The sequence below is a fragment of the Convolutriloba macropyga genome, chromosome 1 (assembly GCF_964194025.1).
Source record: "Convolutriloba macropyga chromosome 1, txConMacr16.3, whole genome shotgun sequence".
Taxonomy (NCBI): Eukaryota; Metazoa; Xenacoelomorpha; order Acoela; family Convolutidae; genus Convolutriloba; species Convolutriloba macropyga.
The window spans coordinates 34,219,676-34,234,006 of record NC_134468.1 but is presented as its reverse complement, the minus strand read 5'-3'; the positions used below and the strand labels follow the sequence as shown (position 1 = coordinate 34,234,006).

General features: G+C 36.7%; 2 protein-coding genes across 2 annotated transcripts in view; one reads left to right on the top strand and one right to left on the bottom strand.

Annotated features, from left to right (window-relative positions):
* The window catches only part of LOC142338099 (uncharacterized), a 54,059-nt gene that overhangs the window by 3,452 nt on the left and 36,276 nt on the right, over window positions 1-14,331 (top strand). The gene's annotated exons all lie outside the window — the stretch shown is intronic.
* LOC142348384 (uncharacterized) lies at window positions 2,339-9,320 on the bottom strand. The gene is made up of 4 exons (XM_075399716.1): window positions 8,293-9,320; window positions 4,548-4,730; window positions 3,843-4,148; window positions 2,339-3,283 (listed from the first exon to the last, which is right to left on the bottom strand). Exons 1-4 carry the CDS (start codon window positions 8,756-8,758, stop codon window positions 2,442-2,444), a joined length of 1,797 nt encoding a protein of 598 aa, XP_075255831.1. The 5' UTR covers window positions 8,759-9,320; the 3' UTR covers window positions 2,339-2,441.

Sequence of the window (14,331 nt, the reverse complement as noted above, 5' to 3'; positions counted from 1 at the left end):
ATATTCGATTGCGCAAAGTTTCCAAGCCAATTGGGTCAACGATCATTGTTATAAATTAAAAGAAACCAAAAATTTTTTGAAATGTACAAATATATAAAAATCTCACTTTTTACGAAATCTCACTGTAAGAGTAGGAAAAACCGAGAAACAACTGTTTGAAGCTCAAACCGTTATAAAGATTAAATTATATATCAATGGAAACGGGTTGTGACCAGTGATAACAGAGATTGGGCTACAAATCGACTGAAAAAAGACGAAGATAAGAAAACCAATTTTATTTTTGATAAGAAATGTTCTCTAAAGTCATGCCAAACTTAGGAACACAACAAGAAGCGATGGTTTAGTTTCAACACCTCACGAAGCCAATCGGGCCTGTTAATAATGAGACTAAGTCATGAGCCCACAAAAAGAAATCAAATACATAAAGAAGCCAAGATTTCAAACATTTTTACGACATAAAATGATTCAAGGCACTATAAATATAAGATCTTACCTGCAAGAACCTTAAATTGTTATTTTAAAACCAAAAAGTCTTCATCATGAAAGGACTACCTAGACATGACAACAAAAAGAAATTCAAAATTTTAACAGTACTGAAATCTCGAAAAATTTTATGAAACTAAATGGTGGAAGCAATCAGTCCCAACGAATAACCAAGCACAAAAAACTGCCTTAATCAACAAAACTCATTAACACATCTAATGACCGAGATTGAGTTATATCGTGACAAAAATGAAAGCAAAAACGAGGCAGAAAAAAAATCTTTCTTTATATATATAATTTGAAATTCATTAAAACAAACAGCAATGAACAGAAATCTCTTAAACTAGGTTGAGTTTTACGTCTTGAAAAAGCAATTAAAGCCTATCGTTATCGGTTATAAGGGGTGCAACATCGAAAAAGAGACAAACTTAGGCAAAAAAGGCAAAAATTTTGAAGTTTCGCGAGATAAATTTGTCTCAGCGCAAAAAGCATACACAATTCAACAAAAACAATTAACATATCCAGATACGCTTTTTTCCAACGTTGTGCATTTTTTCCTGAAAGCCTTCCTTTTTTTGGGCGTGTCAATAATGTGATATTTTGACAGGGAGACCAAAAGATCTCATAATATATGCAATTATGATCAAAAACAAAAGAAAACCTGAAAACGTGTAGTTCAAAAACAATGAAACCATTATTTGAAGATGAAATTGTTACCGACATTAAAATATTACTCACAGGAAGTTGGTTACCGCCCGTTTTTACTGAAAATGCGCCAGAGGTTGAGAGAAATAATATAAAATAGTGGCAAAGTTCAAAATTCACCGATATTTTCTCAAAACAAATATATTCAAAGTCATAACAGACATCAGATAACAACTGAGAGAAAATGTCTAGGTTCTTTTATGACTTTTAAGATCTAACTGGATCTCTGATTGAGGACACTAAGTCATTGGGCCACCAAAAGTATAAGAAATGAAAGCAAAACGGAAGAAGTCGATAAAATTTTTACAAAAAGAATTGGTCAGAGCCTTAAAAACCATGAGCTTAACTCTGAAACAATAATATAATCTCGTTGGGTCTCGTTTTTTGTATACAATATCTGCCATTAATTGTGTCTAGCCCGGATTTGCATAATTAACATTTACATTGCGGAAAATTTTATCATTCCTATAAAAACCGAAAACTGAAAAAATCTTTTTAACTCCATATTCTACGCTGGAGGGCTTTCTAATGATGTTGCTCACAACTCTCTGCAATTATTATATCGATCGGCCAAAATTGTCTGAACAAAAAAAAACCATTTGAGTATATAGTTCCTCCCCACTCAAGAAGGGTGGGAACAAATAATCTTAATCCTTGAATCATCGTGCATACACCCAGATCACCATAAAAACTTCTCGAGGGCCCCAGAAAAGATATTTATTTTACCTAAACTTTGGTACAGAGCCATAAAATAGTATTGAGGCCCCACTTCCTATTTTGAGCATTTTTATTAGTCGATGTAAAATCCTGTGTCGAATGATTTTTTGCGCTGTGTATTTTCATATTGTTCCTCGACCAAGTTTTCTCAATGGCTCGTTTTCTGTACAAGGAATTGTATGAACATTCATTTTAGCGTTATTGCCCATGATTGGTAATCTGAAATCAATGTTTCTATACCAAAAAAAAACAGGAATACGATCAATTATTTTTTACTCCAGTCGACTTTAAGACCTGGTAAATGTAGATGTAGACCTAACTTGAGCATTCATTTTGGTCTGAACATAAATGACTTCTGGATGGCTAATCATGCTTACCTAATTTGTTTGTTCTAACATTGGTATTCTGATATTATTCTGGTATTAAACATTGGTATTCTGGTATTGTATATTATTAAACATTGTGAACTGAACATAAAAGAAAGCATTTAATTAACTATTCATAATCAAACTACCGAAAGTACAAAAACTTGATTATCAAATGGAGTGATCGATTTCAATAGCTCTAATTTTTGTGCACAGCTTATCGATTTCAGTATTAACTAACACATTGTTTTCATTAATAACTAATAAATAAACAAGTGGTGCCAAAAGTGGAGCAAGTTCGGAAACTGGCGGCCATTTTTTGGTCAACTCTCGGTCGAAAATTAGCGGAATAATTGGTTTCTTCCATAACTTTGCCAAATGAAATTCACTTCGTGCGTTTTCTGAAGATAAATAACTCAGTGATAGACATGGCACAAAAACTTTGCATTCCTGAATCCCTTCTTGAATTTTTCCATATAAATTATCACCGGGTCCAATTTTGTGTTTGTCTTGCCAGACATGAAAAGCTTTCCCGGTCAATTTTTCATAAATTTCGTCGACTAATTTGCTGTCCGTCCAACTGTATGACAGAAAAATATCGACTGTTTTTGAAAGTGAGTCAACTTTTGTTTCGTTTTCAATTTGAACTGAATCGCGACTTTTCTTTTTTGAAGTTTGATTTTTGTTATTTGATGGGTTTTTGTCTAATTTTTGAAGCAAGTCCAGCATTTTCTGCGCAGTTGCTGTTTGAGCGTGAGATAGAAGAATGTCTCCAACTGTTTGTTCGTTTTTGTTCTTGAACGAAACATTTGGTGTCATCTGATCGAGTGAGCATAAAGTCGAAAATGCTTCCAAGTGTACTTTTCGAGCAGCTAAGTGCAGTGCGGTGTTTCCTGTAGACGTTTGGGCATCTATGGAAACGGGAGTTCTGCTGAGAATGTATTCTATGACTTCAACTTGATTTGTGTCGGCTGCTTCGTGTAGTGGTGTCCAATTATCATCAGTTTTGATATCTGAAGCGTTTAAATATGTAGATAATCAAAACCTTTTAGTAGAGCTAAAGCAAATGATACATCGCTGAATTGCAATGTTTAATGTTTCCAAAACAATTAGGTTTTTGTTATCCACCGTACTGAATCAGCGTTATTCAAATCCGTTTCTGCTAGCGCGGAGTGTTTGAACGTTAAGCTATCTAGCTATCTCATTGCCCCGTTTTTTGCAGAGGGGGGGGGGGGGCATTGACAGAAGAGAAACATCGATCTCATAAACTGATCATCATAATCCAAAAATCTAAAAATCTTGCATACTGTAGAAAACCAGTTTTTATGCGTCCATGGGGTTTCCTATATATTTTTATTCCCCGAATTGTCACACTGATGATTTGTGAGCTCATAGACATATCATGTATTATTTTATTTTTTTATTTTTATGGTGTTATAGACAGATATCTGAAGGCGATACGTTAAGCTTTCAAGTTTTCTGGGAATTAACACATGATTCTTGCATGAATACTTAAAGTAGCGACCGTTTATCACAAGAAACACTCAAAATACTCTGCAACAGTTTTCTCACCGAATACAACAGGGTTTCTGCTTAAAACCATTTCTAACACATCCAGCCGTCCATATCTGGCTGCAACGTGCACACAACTGGCCCCTCTCTTAGAAACTACGCTCATATCTGCTCCAAATTCTAGAAGTTTCTGGAACGATTCAATCGGATGTCCAGATCCACTTGTCATGAGCAATGCTGTAACACCGGATGAGTTTTGTAAGTTGAGGTTTGGTTTGTGATGCAGAACTGTTTCTATTGTGAGCAGGTTTTTGGATTTGATGGCTGTCATCAGAGGCGTCTCAAGCTTTCCTTCCATTGGTTGGTCTAAAAGCACCTGTGATTGGCTAATCTCTTAGCACATCTGAATTCATTTATCATTTTTGTTCTGAATAAACGATTATGGACAAAAACGAGTCAGATAATGGAATACAGCCTCTAAGACCTTGATTTTAAGGCCTTCATGCAATTTTAAGGCAAACTAGCAGTTAAGGTCTGACAAAAGTTACAGAATATTATATATACAATAATCAACAATCATCTATTCACTCCATTGATGTCTTAAGAATTGGTTCCGTCCATTAGCTGATATCTTATGTTTTCACGCTGCTCATTTCTTGAGGATCCCGGCGCATTCCGCCCATTTCGTACGTTTTTGAGCAAAAAATGAGCGTAATACTCGATTCCAATTTTATATTGACTACAGTCGTCGGCAATAAAACATACCGATATCTGCTCCTCTTTGAACTAGAAGTGGTATGACGTGGTTTTTGGCATTGGCCACTGCCTCGTGCACACAAGTCCATCCATCCTCACTCAATTGAGAAAGGAGAGTGGAGTCCCTGTCCAATAACAGTTCAATTACTACTTCAGAGCCATGCCGAGCAGCTAAATGGATCACTCCACACCCTAAAATGTAGCAGGGGAAAGAATGGGAACGTTTGGAAACTTAAGGGAAACATTTTTAGAAAAAACAATAGTTTTTTTTTAATTTAAATTTTTCATATTAGCGCTGACAGAGTTTGAAATATAGTTTGTTGGAAGTACCAACCAGGTTAAGGACCCAGACTCAAGTCACCTCTGAACAGACTAAGTTCAGATTTTCTCCACTGATCAGACCTTAGTGCGACCTCTTTTTTGTTCGATTTTCGTGCGACCGAAATGTTTTGCGCGGCGTTCAACCGTTTCCGGCTCGTTTTTAGAACACTATGACGCCCGTGTGCGACCGGAATGGTCTAATCAGAGATGGCTTGGGTCTGGTCTGGGACCTTAACCTGGGTAACATCCTAGCGGCTGAAAATTCAAACCATGGCCCTGTTCCAGACGTGTACCGTTATAATTTGGCGAGAAGAGTGGACGTGAATTTATCTTCGAAATACGCTGAAACTTCAGCAGATTTCATACAATGATCAACCACTTTGGGGGATTAATTCTACGTTAAATCACTCTTGAGGGTCGAGTATTTTTGGATTAGCTTCCGTGTTTTTTTCTCCGTCTAATTTTTTCCTCTTTTTTGGATTCATGGAAAAGTTCAACTGTTCCGCTTTCTTAGTGGCCTAAATTCTTTATTGTTCATTAAACTGTTCCTTCTGTTCACGTATCATTGCAATTAGGTCACGCCAAATTATCCTAACCTTTTTCACGAGGATCTATATTATTAAACTATCAGGCGGTTAAAAGCTCCCTTGAGACGTTTTTGTGTTTCAATGCAAATCTTATATCAGGGTTGTTTTGACTTTTCAGATCAGGTACATCCGCAATGTATTTTTCAACAATTCAAAATAATTGTGCGTTCAGGTAGGGTCGACTTTCAGATTCGCTCCCAACTTTAATTACCAGTTTAGTTTTTTGGTGTAACGCTGGAGCACAATTAGAACCGAATTGATGTGTGCAATAAAATAACACCCCAGTCGATTCTTAGTACCCAGTAATACCCCAGTCGACCCCAGTATGTTAATCTTACAAGACCTTGCGAGATTGACATCCAGTCATGACTGGGGATAAAAATAATTTCGATTCTCCGTAATTGAATTGTTGTTTTAATCTGCGTTAAAAACATTTTGGCAGTTGTCGTTTTCTAACAATTCTGACTTTTTCTGCGAAAATTCTGCTTTTTTGGCGACAATTGCCCTTTCTCTTTGCGTTTGAATGTATATGGTAACATCATTGCAGTAAATATTGGCTAGGTTGTGATTGACCTGGAGACATGGTTAGATGAGCGTTCAAATTCTCATAATCTTGAACTTGAACTTGGCAGGATTTTGAATTATCAATTAATGGCGTGCTGTCCGCTCGTTTTACCTTTCGGTTATTTACACCGATAATTAATTGCGAAAATTTAGAATAAAGACCGAAATAACAGTGACCACTGAAATCAATAAAGGACACTCCTCCCCTGACGGGATGGTGAGAGATGAGGGAGTGACCATAAAATATCTTTGTTGCTTTTTTCTTAACGCATTTTTTTCCATAAAAAATTAATGCTTTTCAAATAGATCAATTATAGCTCCAGGAAATATACAGCTTCAAAGCTCGCCTTCTATTATTTTACTTCAAGGCCGTTGGGCCTTGCTTTGCTCTTCCGTCATTCTCCAGGCAAATAATTCCTGCTTCGTTCTGATTGTACTGATGATGGCATTTTTGAATGAGGTAAACAAAGCCACCTCAGGTTCAGCAAACTTTGATATGATAGCTTTTTGACGGTTGAATTGGTCCAAAACGTAACGCAAATATGGCAAAAATGTTTTTGATCGTGAGCACTTTTTGATGAATACCGCAATGTGAGCTCGCAAATTCGAAAGTCTTTTAACTCCTGATTTCTTTTTATTTCTGAATAGAAATTTCTCGGAAACAGACTGAAAACATTTTTATGGAAAATGAATTTTCAAATGTTATAAATATAACTTTTATTTTTTTGCTCATTAGCTTGCAGAAGTTTTAAAGCAATGGCTGAAAAAAAGTCCAACTACACATTCAATGTGAAAATATTCTAGGCAAAAGCAGCATAGAATATCTGGATGATTACTCATGAGCTTCACAACAACACTCTGTAAAAATTACATTTCGTATGGCCAACGTAAGAAAAGACAACTTTCAATGAATTCGTTACCGAATGCGCTCAAAAGTTAATACGCTCAAATGTATTTTTGTCCAGACTTTCGTGCGTTCAAAATCCCTTATGACCAGACTTTCGTGCGATCAAAATCCCTTATGACCAGACTTTTGTGCGGTCAAAAATTTTTGTGCGTTCTTCGTAAGTGCGTATGTCCAAACTTTCGTGCGTTCATGTCCAGACATATCGCAAGTTTTATTGATATAAATTGTACACAACGTTTTTCATAATGTATTCATTTCAAATATAGATATCTTAGGGTGATGGTTGTGATGAAGTGCCCCAGAAGTTCTCACATTTTAATTTACCAAAAGGTGCTCGAAGAAAGTATTGATGGAAGGGAGTGCCAGCCATCCAGTAGTTAAAGTTTGATTCTGTTTTGCAACTTCACTAATGGTCTACAATTCTAGGCGTGAAATTGTCCAAAACAAAGCGAAAAGTTGGATGCGACTTTTCCTGCGTATGACGTTTTGTAACTTTCGAACTCAAGTGAATTGAGGTTTTCGTGGTAGAAAGTTTTCACTGGAGTGAGCTCTCTAGTAAGAATGTTTAGTCAACCATGAGCTCATCAGTTTTTGGCATTCTTGTTTCTATTCAAAAAATTGTTGTGCGCTCCAGGGTCACTATGTTCAGACTTTTGTTTATTCAAAGTTGCCTATATCTAAACTTTCCTGCGTTCAAAGTTACTTATGTCCAGACTATCGTGCGTTCAAAGTTACCTATGTCGAGACTATTGTGCGTCCATAGTTGCATATTTCTAGACCTCCAGACCGTGTAATTTTGATCGCACGACACCCCCCTTGTGTGTTCATTTTGGTCTGAACGTATTGACTTTCGGTCTGGGACCTCAGCTTGGGTGAGCAGAATGTGGAGATAAGTTACTTGTCTTATAAAAAGGCTAACATTTTGTAACCAGTATAAACATTTAATTCAGCATGTAATTACCTTAAAACTCTTTTCTATTAATAATAATGGGAATCCGAATCAAAATACTTAATTCTTCTTCTGAACAGTGCTAAGGATAATAGCAAATTTTATAATTGTCTTCTTAATCCACATTAAGTATAACTAGGTACTTTTTGAAATTAATCACCAACTAGGTTTTCTTTCAATTAAATCTAATTCCTCTTATCTTAGTTTTTAGATATTTCAACAGTGAAAAAAAGGTGACGCGTGCGAACTAGTGTTTTATTGCAATTAAGTTTTGAAATGTTTTCATTAGTTTTCACACTAGCCCCAAAAATACGTATGATGGAATAAATATGTATGCGCCAAACAAGCCATCAAAAGGGGAGAAAATTCATCAAATAGCCCGAGCTACAATCATTCAAGCCTTATTTTGATTACCTACTAACTCACCTTTTTTCGACTTCAGTTTCAAATCCGCCCCATGTTTCAAGAGAATCTCACAAAAATCACGCAGTCCTCTGGCGGCAGAAATATGTAACATGCTCAATCCCAGCTCATCGTTTAAATTGTTCACACATTCCGAATTTCTGCTCAACCACTTTTCCAAATCGTTCAGCTCTCGGGTTTTTATAAAACTCCATGGTGGATTTATATAAGCTGTTTTGCTTCCCATAAACGCTGAGGTGAATTCTGTTTCAGTTATTGTTGAAATATCTCGCTCGCCTATTGTATGCAATGAATTTCCGTTCACGTTTTCTTCAGCAGGTGTTCTATTTTGTACAGTTGATGATGCTGATTTTGGAAACAACGTAGACGGTGATCCGTGCAGGGATAGATTTTTCCATGCTTGTAATGGTCTCGCGCGTGGAATGGAAGCACTTGAGCTTAAATGGTTTGATTGCATAACAGAAACCATTATTTACTAGGAATAAATATTCCGCTTTTAGTTTGTTCCGCTTTTCTAGGTACAACCTTTTGTCCAACAAATTAAGTGTCACAGATTTTTCAATTTGAATTCGAGAACTAAGCGTGCAAAAGTTTATGTTACTAACTTTCGTGCGCTTTTGTTTGAAAGAGAACTAGCAAATATAGTCAAAATTAGAAAAAACTTTGATCTTTGATAGATATCTACAAAGTTTTGATGGTTGGGCCGATTGTAAAAACCAACTGATTAATTTAAGCGTAAATCGGTCTGGAATCTTATTATGTTATAGTTTTGGGGGCCGTCCTCCGTTTAAAGCATACGTGATAAATCATAAAAACTCAGTGAAGCATTCACGTTTGTTTTTTTTTAATTTGAAGAATAATTGAGAAAGTTGTGCACGCTTAATTAATGTGAACAAAAGACTTCAAACCGTGAACACCTGTGGTTAATTGGCCAACAAAAGTCTGCTAAAACCAATTGATAAACAATAGATATTTTGGTCTCTTTGTCAACAAAAACCAGCGCGCGCAGTGTAAGAGTCCTTAGAGTGCTTTGTAATATAAAACTAAGTCTAATTGACCTGTCGTATTCTGAGGTTGAAAACTATCTATTGATTATCTTTATCTCTCGAAATGTCAACATGTGGCAGTTCTGTTGTCAAAGCAAACGTAATATCTTAATTATCCCGTGGCGTCTAGTCACAAATTTATAATTTTTTTGAAGAGACGCCAAGGCTAAAACAGCCTTCAACGGCCAAAGAAAGCGCATCTTGGGTCATTAATGTATTTAAGTTTTGATCATGCAACTTGCTGGATTAATCATATCTGATAAGAAACAAGTGGTGAGTGTAGAATTGGAATTTCCCCTAGATAATTCTTTGGTTTGATCGCAGGTCAAGAAGAACCATCAATGACTAAAACAGGAAGTTTCAAACGTTGGATTTTTTCACTTACCTTTCCCCTAAATGACCTCATATGAAAGAACCCGCGCGGGAACAGATAACGTCTCACCATTTAATTTCGGCAGTAAAAATTGACAATATGATTTTATTTTATCGGGAAAAAATAAATATGACTAGTAACAATAAAAATAGATGTAAAACCTTGGCGACTGGGTCGTTGGATTTCGTCATTTATTCGTAGAACGGTTATGAGTTGAAGATATGTGACCGTAACTGGTGTCATATTATATCATTACTGAAGCATTCTATATGTATATTACCCAGAACAGATACATACTAAACGAAGTGTGAATCCAATTTCACGATTGTACAGACAATAACCTAAAGTTCACATTCCGTCCTCCTTTCGGACGTTGCTTTTCCCAGATTTTTCATCCACTGGGCTTGACTAAATACAGTCAATTCAATTTGTAAATGATAAACATACTTTCCATTGTGACAATTGAAGTTTTCGAAAATCATACTTGTCAGAAAAAAAAGATGGCGATATTCATTGAATAGCAGGGATAAATAGATTTTTTGAGTACTTCGTACTTCTGGGGTGGTAGGTTCAGCCAATTGAGTTGGAAGGGTCTTACAAGGTTATTTGGGTGGGGGAGGCAGATGGCAGATTGAGACGCATCCAATGTACTCGAGTATAATTTCTCTTTTAACAAGACTTGGCCGTTTCGAGCGTTTCTAGGAATTTCAATCAAGAATTTCTTTGGAACCTCTGGAAAGGGTTCAACGTGTTGAAAAAGTTAGCGGTGGTCTGAGGACATTAATTCGCTCGTCGTACATCATTTGTCACACTTGCCCACCTCTATCAAAATGGCGATCGTTGTTTACAAAGCTCTGTCAATCTTTCACCGCGGTGTTTGACAGCACGTGGAGGATAAGCGCTGGTCCGCATGTATCAAAATAAAGGTGTTTTGAGTGTTAGTGTGATTAAATTGTTCTCTTAATTGCAGATAGTTTGCTTAGAGTCAATCTGTCTCAGATCGTTTCGATTGCTCTCAATATCAATATAACTTGAACAGAACCGTCGAAGAGCGGAAAACGCGAGGAAAGTCTTAATCCGCAAAGAAAACACCCAGGTTGAGGTGCCATCCGGAAGTGACCTCTGATCAGACCAAGTCCAACGCACACAGTGTGTTCCCAGACCAAAATTACAGGGTATCGGATTTAGTTACAGCGCACAATAGTATGATCAGAGGTCACTTCGGTCTGGGGATAGTATGATCAGAGGTCACCTCGGTCTGGGGATGGTATGATCAGAGGTCACTATGATCTGGGGATGGTATGATCAGAAGTATTTTCAGGATGGGAATGGTCTGATCAGAGGGAGATTCAAGCGCACATTAGTCTGATCAGAGACCATTTCGAGCTGATTTTTTTTTTGATTTTTTGATTTTTTAACGAGAAATGTTTGCTCTGTCAAGAGGCAACAAAAAGCAGCATTCTGATCACAGGCACATCTAGAGTCCGATGTCTTTGATCAGAACCAAAGAGGCCCAGCTAATAGAACATGTCGGCCCCTTAAAAGGAAATTTTGTTTAACTGTAGAGTACGATGTTTTATATGGAAAGCTGTCTAAATTTATCCATTGAGTTGGAAATATACACTAATGTATACTAAATAAATTTTTTCTCAGCAGTTGGGTTATCTTTTTTTTATCAAAAATACTTTCAGAATGATCTTTTCTTAAGATGAATTTAATAATGCAAACATCATTTTGTATGAAATGAATATATTATAACAAAATTTGTGTGGTGAGGTGGTTTCGAGCGCACAATAGTCTGATCAGGAGTGACTTTTGGGCGCACAATAGTCTGATCAGAAGCGATTTTGAGCGCACAATCGTCTGGTCAATGGTCTGGGTTTGGACTGGGCCATGGTCGCACAACCGTCTGGACAATGGTCTGATTATGGTCTGATCAGAGGTCCTTTACGTCTGGAAAAGTCTGATCAGAGACGGTTTCGAGCGCACTTAGAGCGCACACGGTGTTTCGAGCGCACTTTAGTCTAATCAAAGGATACTTTGGTCTGGGAGGGTCTGATCAGAGATAACTTTCGTCTGGCACGGTCTGATCAGGGGTCTCATCCGGATGTTACCTCAACCTGGGCAGAACTCAATTGCGAGGAGCTCTATGGGTTACAGGAACCGATGAAAAACAAGGATAACGATCTATGGCGAGTTGTGAGCCGCAGAAAGTGAGAGTTGTAACAGATATGGACTCTCAAGGACCGAAGAATATTCCAATCAATGTTGAACCTCACTTTCCAAAACTTGTTCCAGGTCTAGGAGATGAACTAATGTTTGATTCAAATTCGGAAACCGAAGGATTGCACATCGCTAGGGCAATAAACGATAACAATTTTCTCATCGGATGTCCATTTATCAGCGGATCCCATTTGAATATCAATATTCAGAATGCCCAACTGTACCAGATGCAGCAAAAGTTAGTGAGATGCAGAATATGATGCAAAAGATGGCCGGTTTTGCAGCGTTTTACAAGTTCTTGCATCAGGAGCTTCGATTTAACTCATGTATTTGAGGTTGTTCGTGACAAATGAGGCAAAAAAAGCACGTCAGTTGTTTTTGCAACAGGTTTAAAGAATCGCCAGAATCCACGCGACCGACAAAATTAAAATTTGCCGGGAATATGAGGCGTAAAGGCCTGCCACCCCATCTTCTAGCCAAAAAAATAGGTATTTTAGAATTAAACTTGGCTGGAAATAAACTTTAGAAATAAACTAACCCAAAATTACTAGAATTATTGAACAAAAAGTTTTTAATGATTCGTGCCGGTTCCATTTTGATAAAATCGGCAAAAGGTACCGACACATGGCAGCTATGGTGCTATCAGTACTTTGTGAATTCTGTGAAATGAGATGCTCCTGCTACTACACATCAGTACATGGCGTGTCATGATGTTATTAACCCATTTGTGATTTTCATTAGTTAGTGTTTTCATCACTGTTCATCTTCGACCTCAAATGTCAATTCAATTATTCTACACCTTTCTTCTCCCTTTTTGCATCTTTTTCAGATATTTATTCAAATCAGTGTAACAAAGTTTCAGTCTGCTCACACGAGCTATTGCATTATATCTGTCAGGAATCTTCCGAACCCCTCAATGGCAAAAACTTACCCTCCGCGTGAAGCCACACATGGCAGAGGAACATTGACAGAGCTTTGTAAACAACATACGCCACTTTGACAGAGGTGCGCAAGTGTAAAAAATGATGTGCAACGAGCGACATGTGATGCTGTGACCACCGCCAACCTTTTCAGCATTAGTGAAGACGCCGTGTGTTTTTATAAACTGATTTATGGACGTTTAATAAACTGATTTAATGAGTTGTTTTATTCAACTGATACGTTTAGCAATTGTGGTGTCAACTCACCAATTCTTTATGTCTTTTCTGTACGACTTTCATAGAGTATTTTTTGTTATTATCAGAATATACAAAGTAGAATTTATAGAGTGAGAGAAAGAGCGAGATATATATATATATATATATATATATATATATATATAATATATATATATATATATATAATTGCAAAGAAGTAGCGGAAGCAGGAGAGTTTTGTGGTGTTGATTAATTAAAAGCAAGTATGGTTTTGGCGCTCAAGTGTGAACAGATCGTGAGCAGACAGTATTTAGCGATGCTCATTAAGTACACAGACTCGCTATAATTATACCCAGATGGAGGACATACTGAGACTTTATCGTACTCGGGTTGAGAGCAGGCTGTACATAATGATGATCATATTGGTGACTAATCCTTAATAAATTTCAATACTGTTCAAGTTAAAATGTATCATGAACAGTATAATGCCAAGACTAAATAAACAGAGTGTTTTTAAACTGGTTAAGTTCTGATTATCACTGACTGTAAACTCCGGGTGACATCAAATTTCCTTAAATTTTTTTGCATTTACCAACATCTTGATACAGTTCCCCTTCCCAAGGAAAAAGATTAAAAACACCTACACTCAAAAACATCCTCTTGAAAGTTCATTATACTGGAAAATTAAAGCTCAATTGCCGGCTATCAAATTTATGCTTAGCTCTTTTAAATTGGTTCTAAATTTTGTTTAAAAGTGCTTCTTAATTTTTAAAGTTTTATGTGGCTTGGCATGTCAGGGTTAATCTTTCTTGCTCTTAAAAATTTGTACGATTACAAGATTAATCATTTCTTGGTATTTATCTTATCAAAGGGTATCAATTTTCGTTTCACTGGATAATAATATGATTCTTGAGCAATCGCCTCTATTTTCAGATTGAATTGTTTCTTCTCAAGGCTCCTGCAAGCTTGGGAGCTTACTTGTTATCCAATTTTAGAAGACCAAAATCCCTATAGTTCGTTCGTCTCAAAAAAAGCCACTGCGAAAAAATTACTAAGTCACTTTTCCCGCGATCCTTGAATCAGCTTAAGCTGATTTAAGATCTTTCATAAGCACCTTTTTCTCTTGAAAATTTCCTATCCAAATGACTGTTTTTTTGTGTCTACGAAATTCAGCTGAAAGCTCCTTAAAATCTTGAACGACAATCAACTCTTCAGCTCTTATTGCTCAATTGTAGAGAATTAATAGTCCTCATTTAAACTAGGT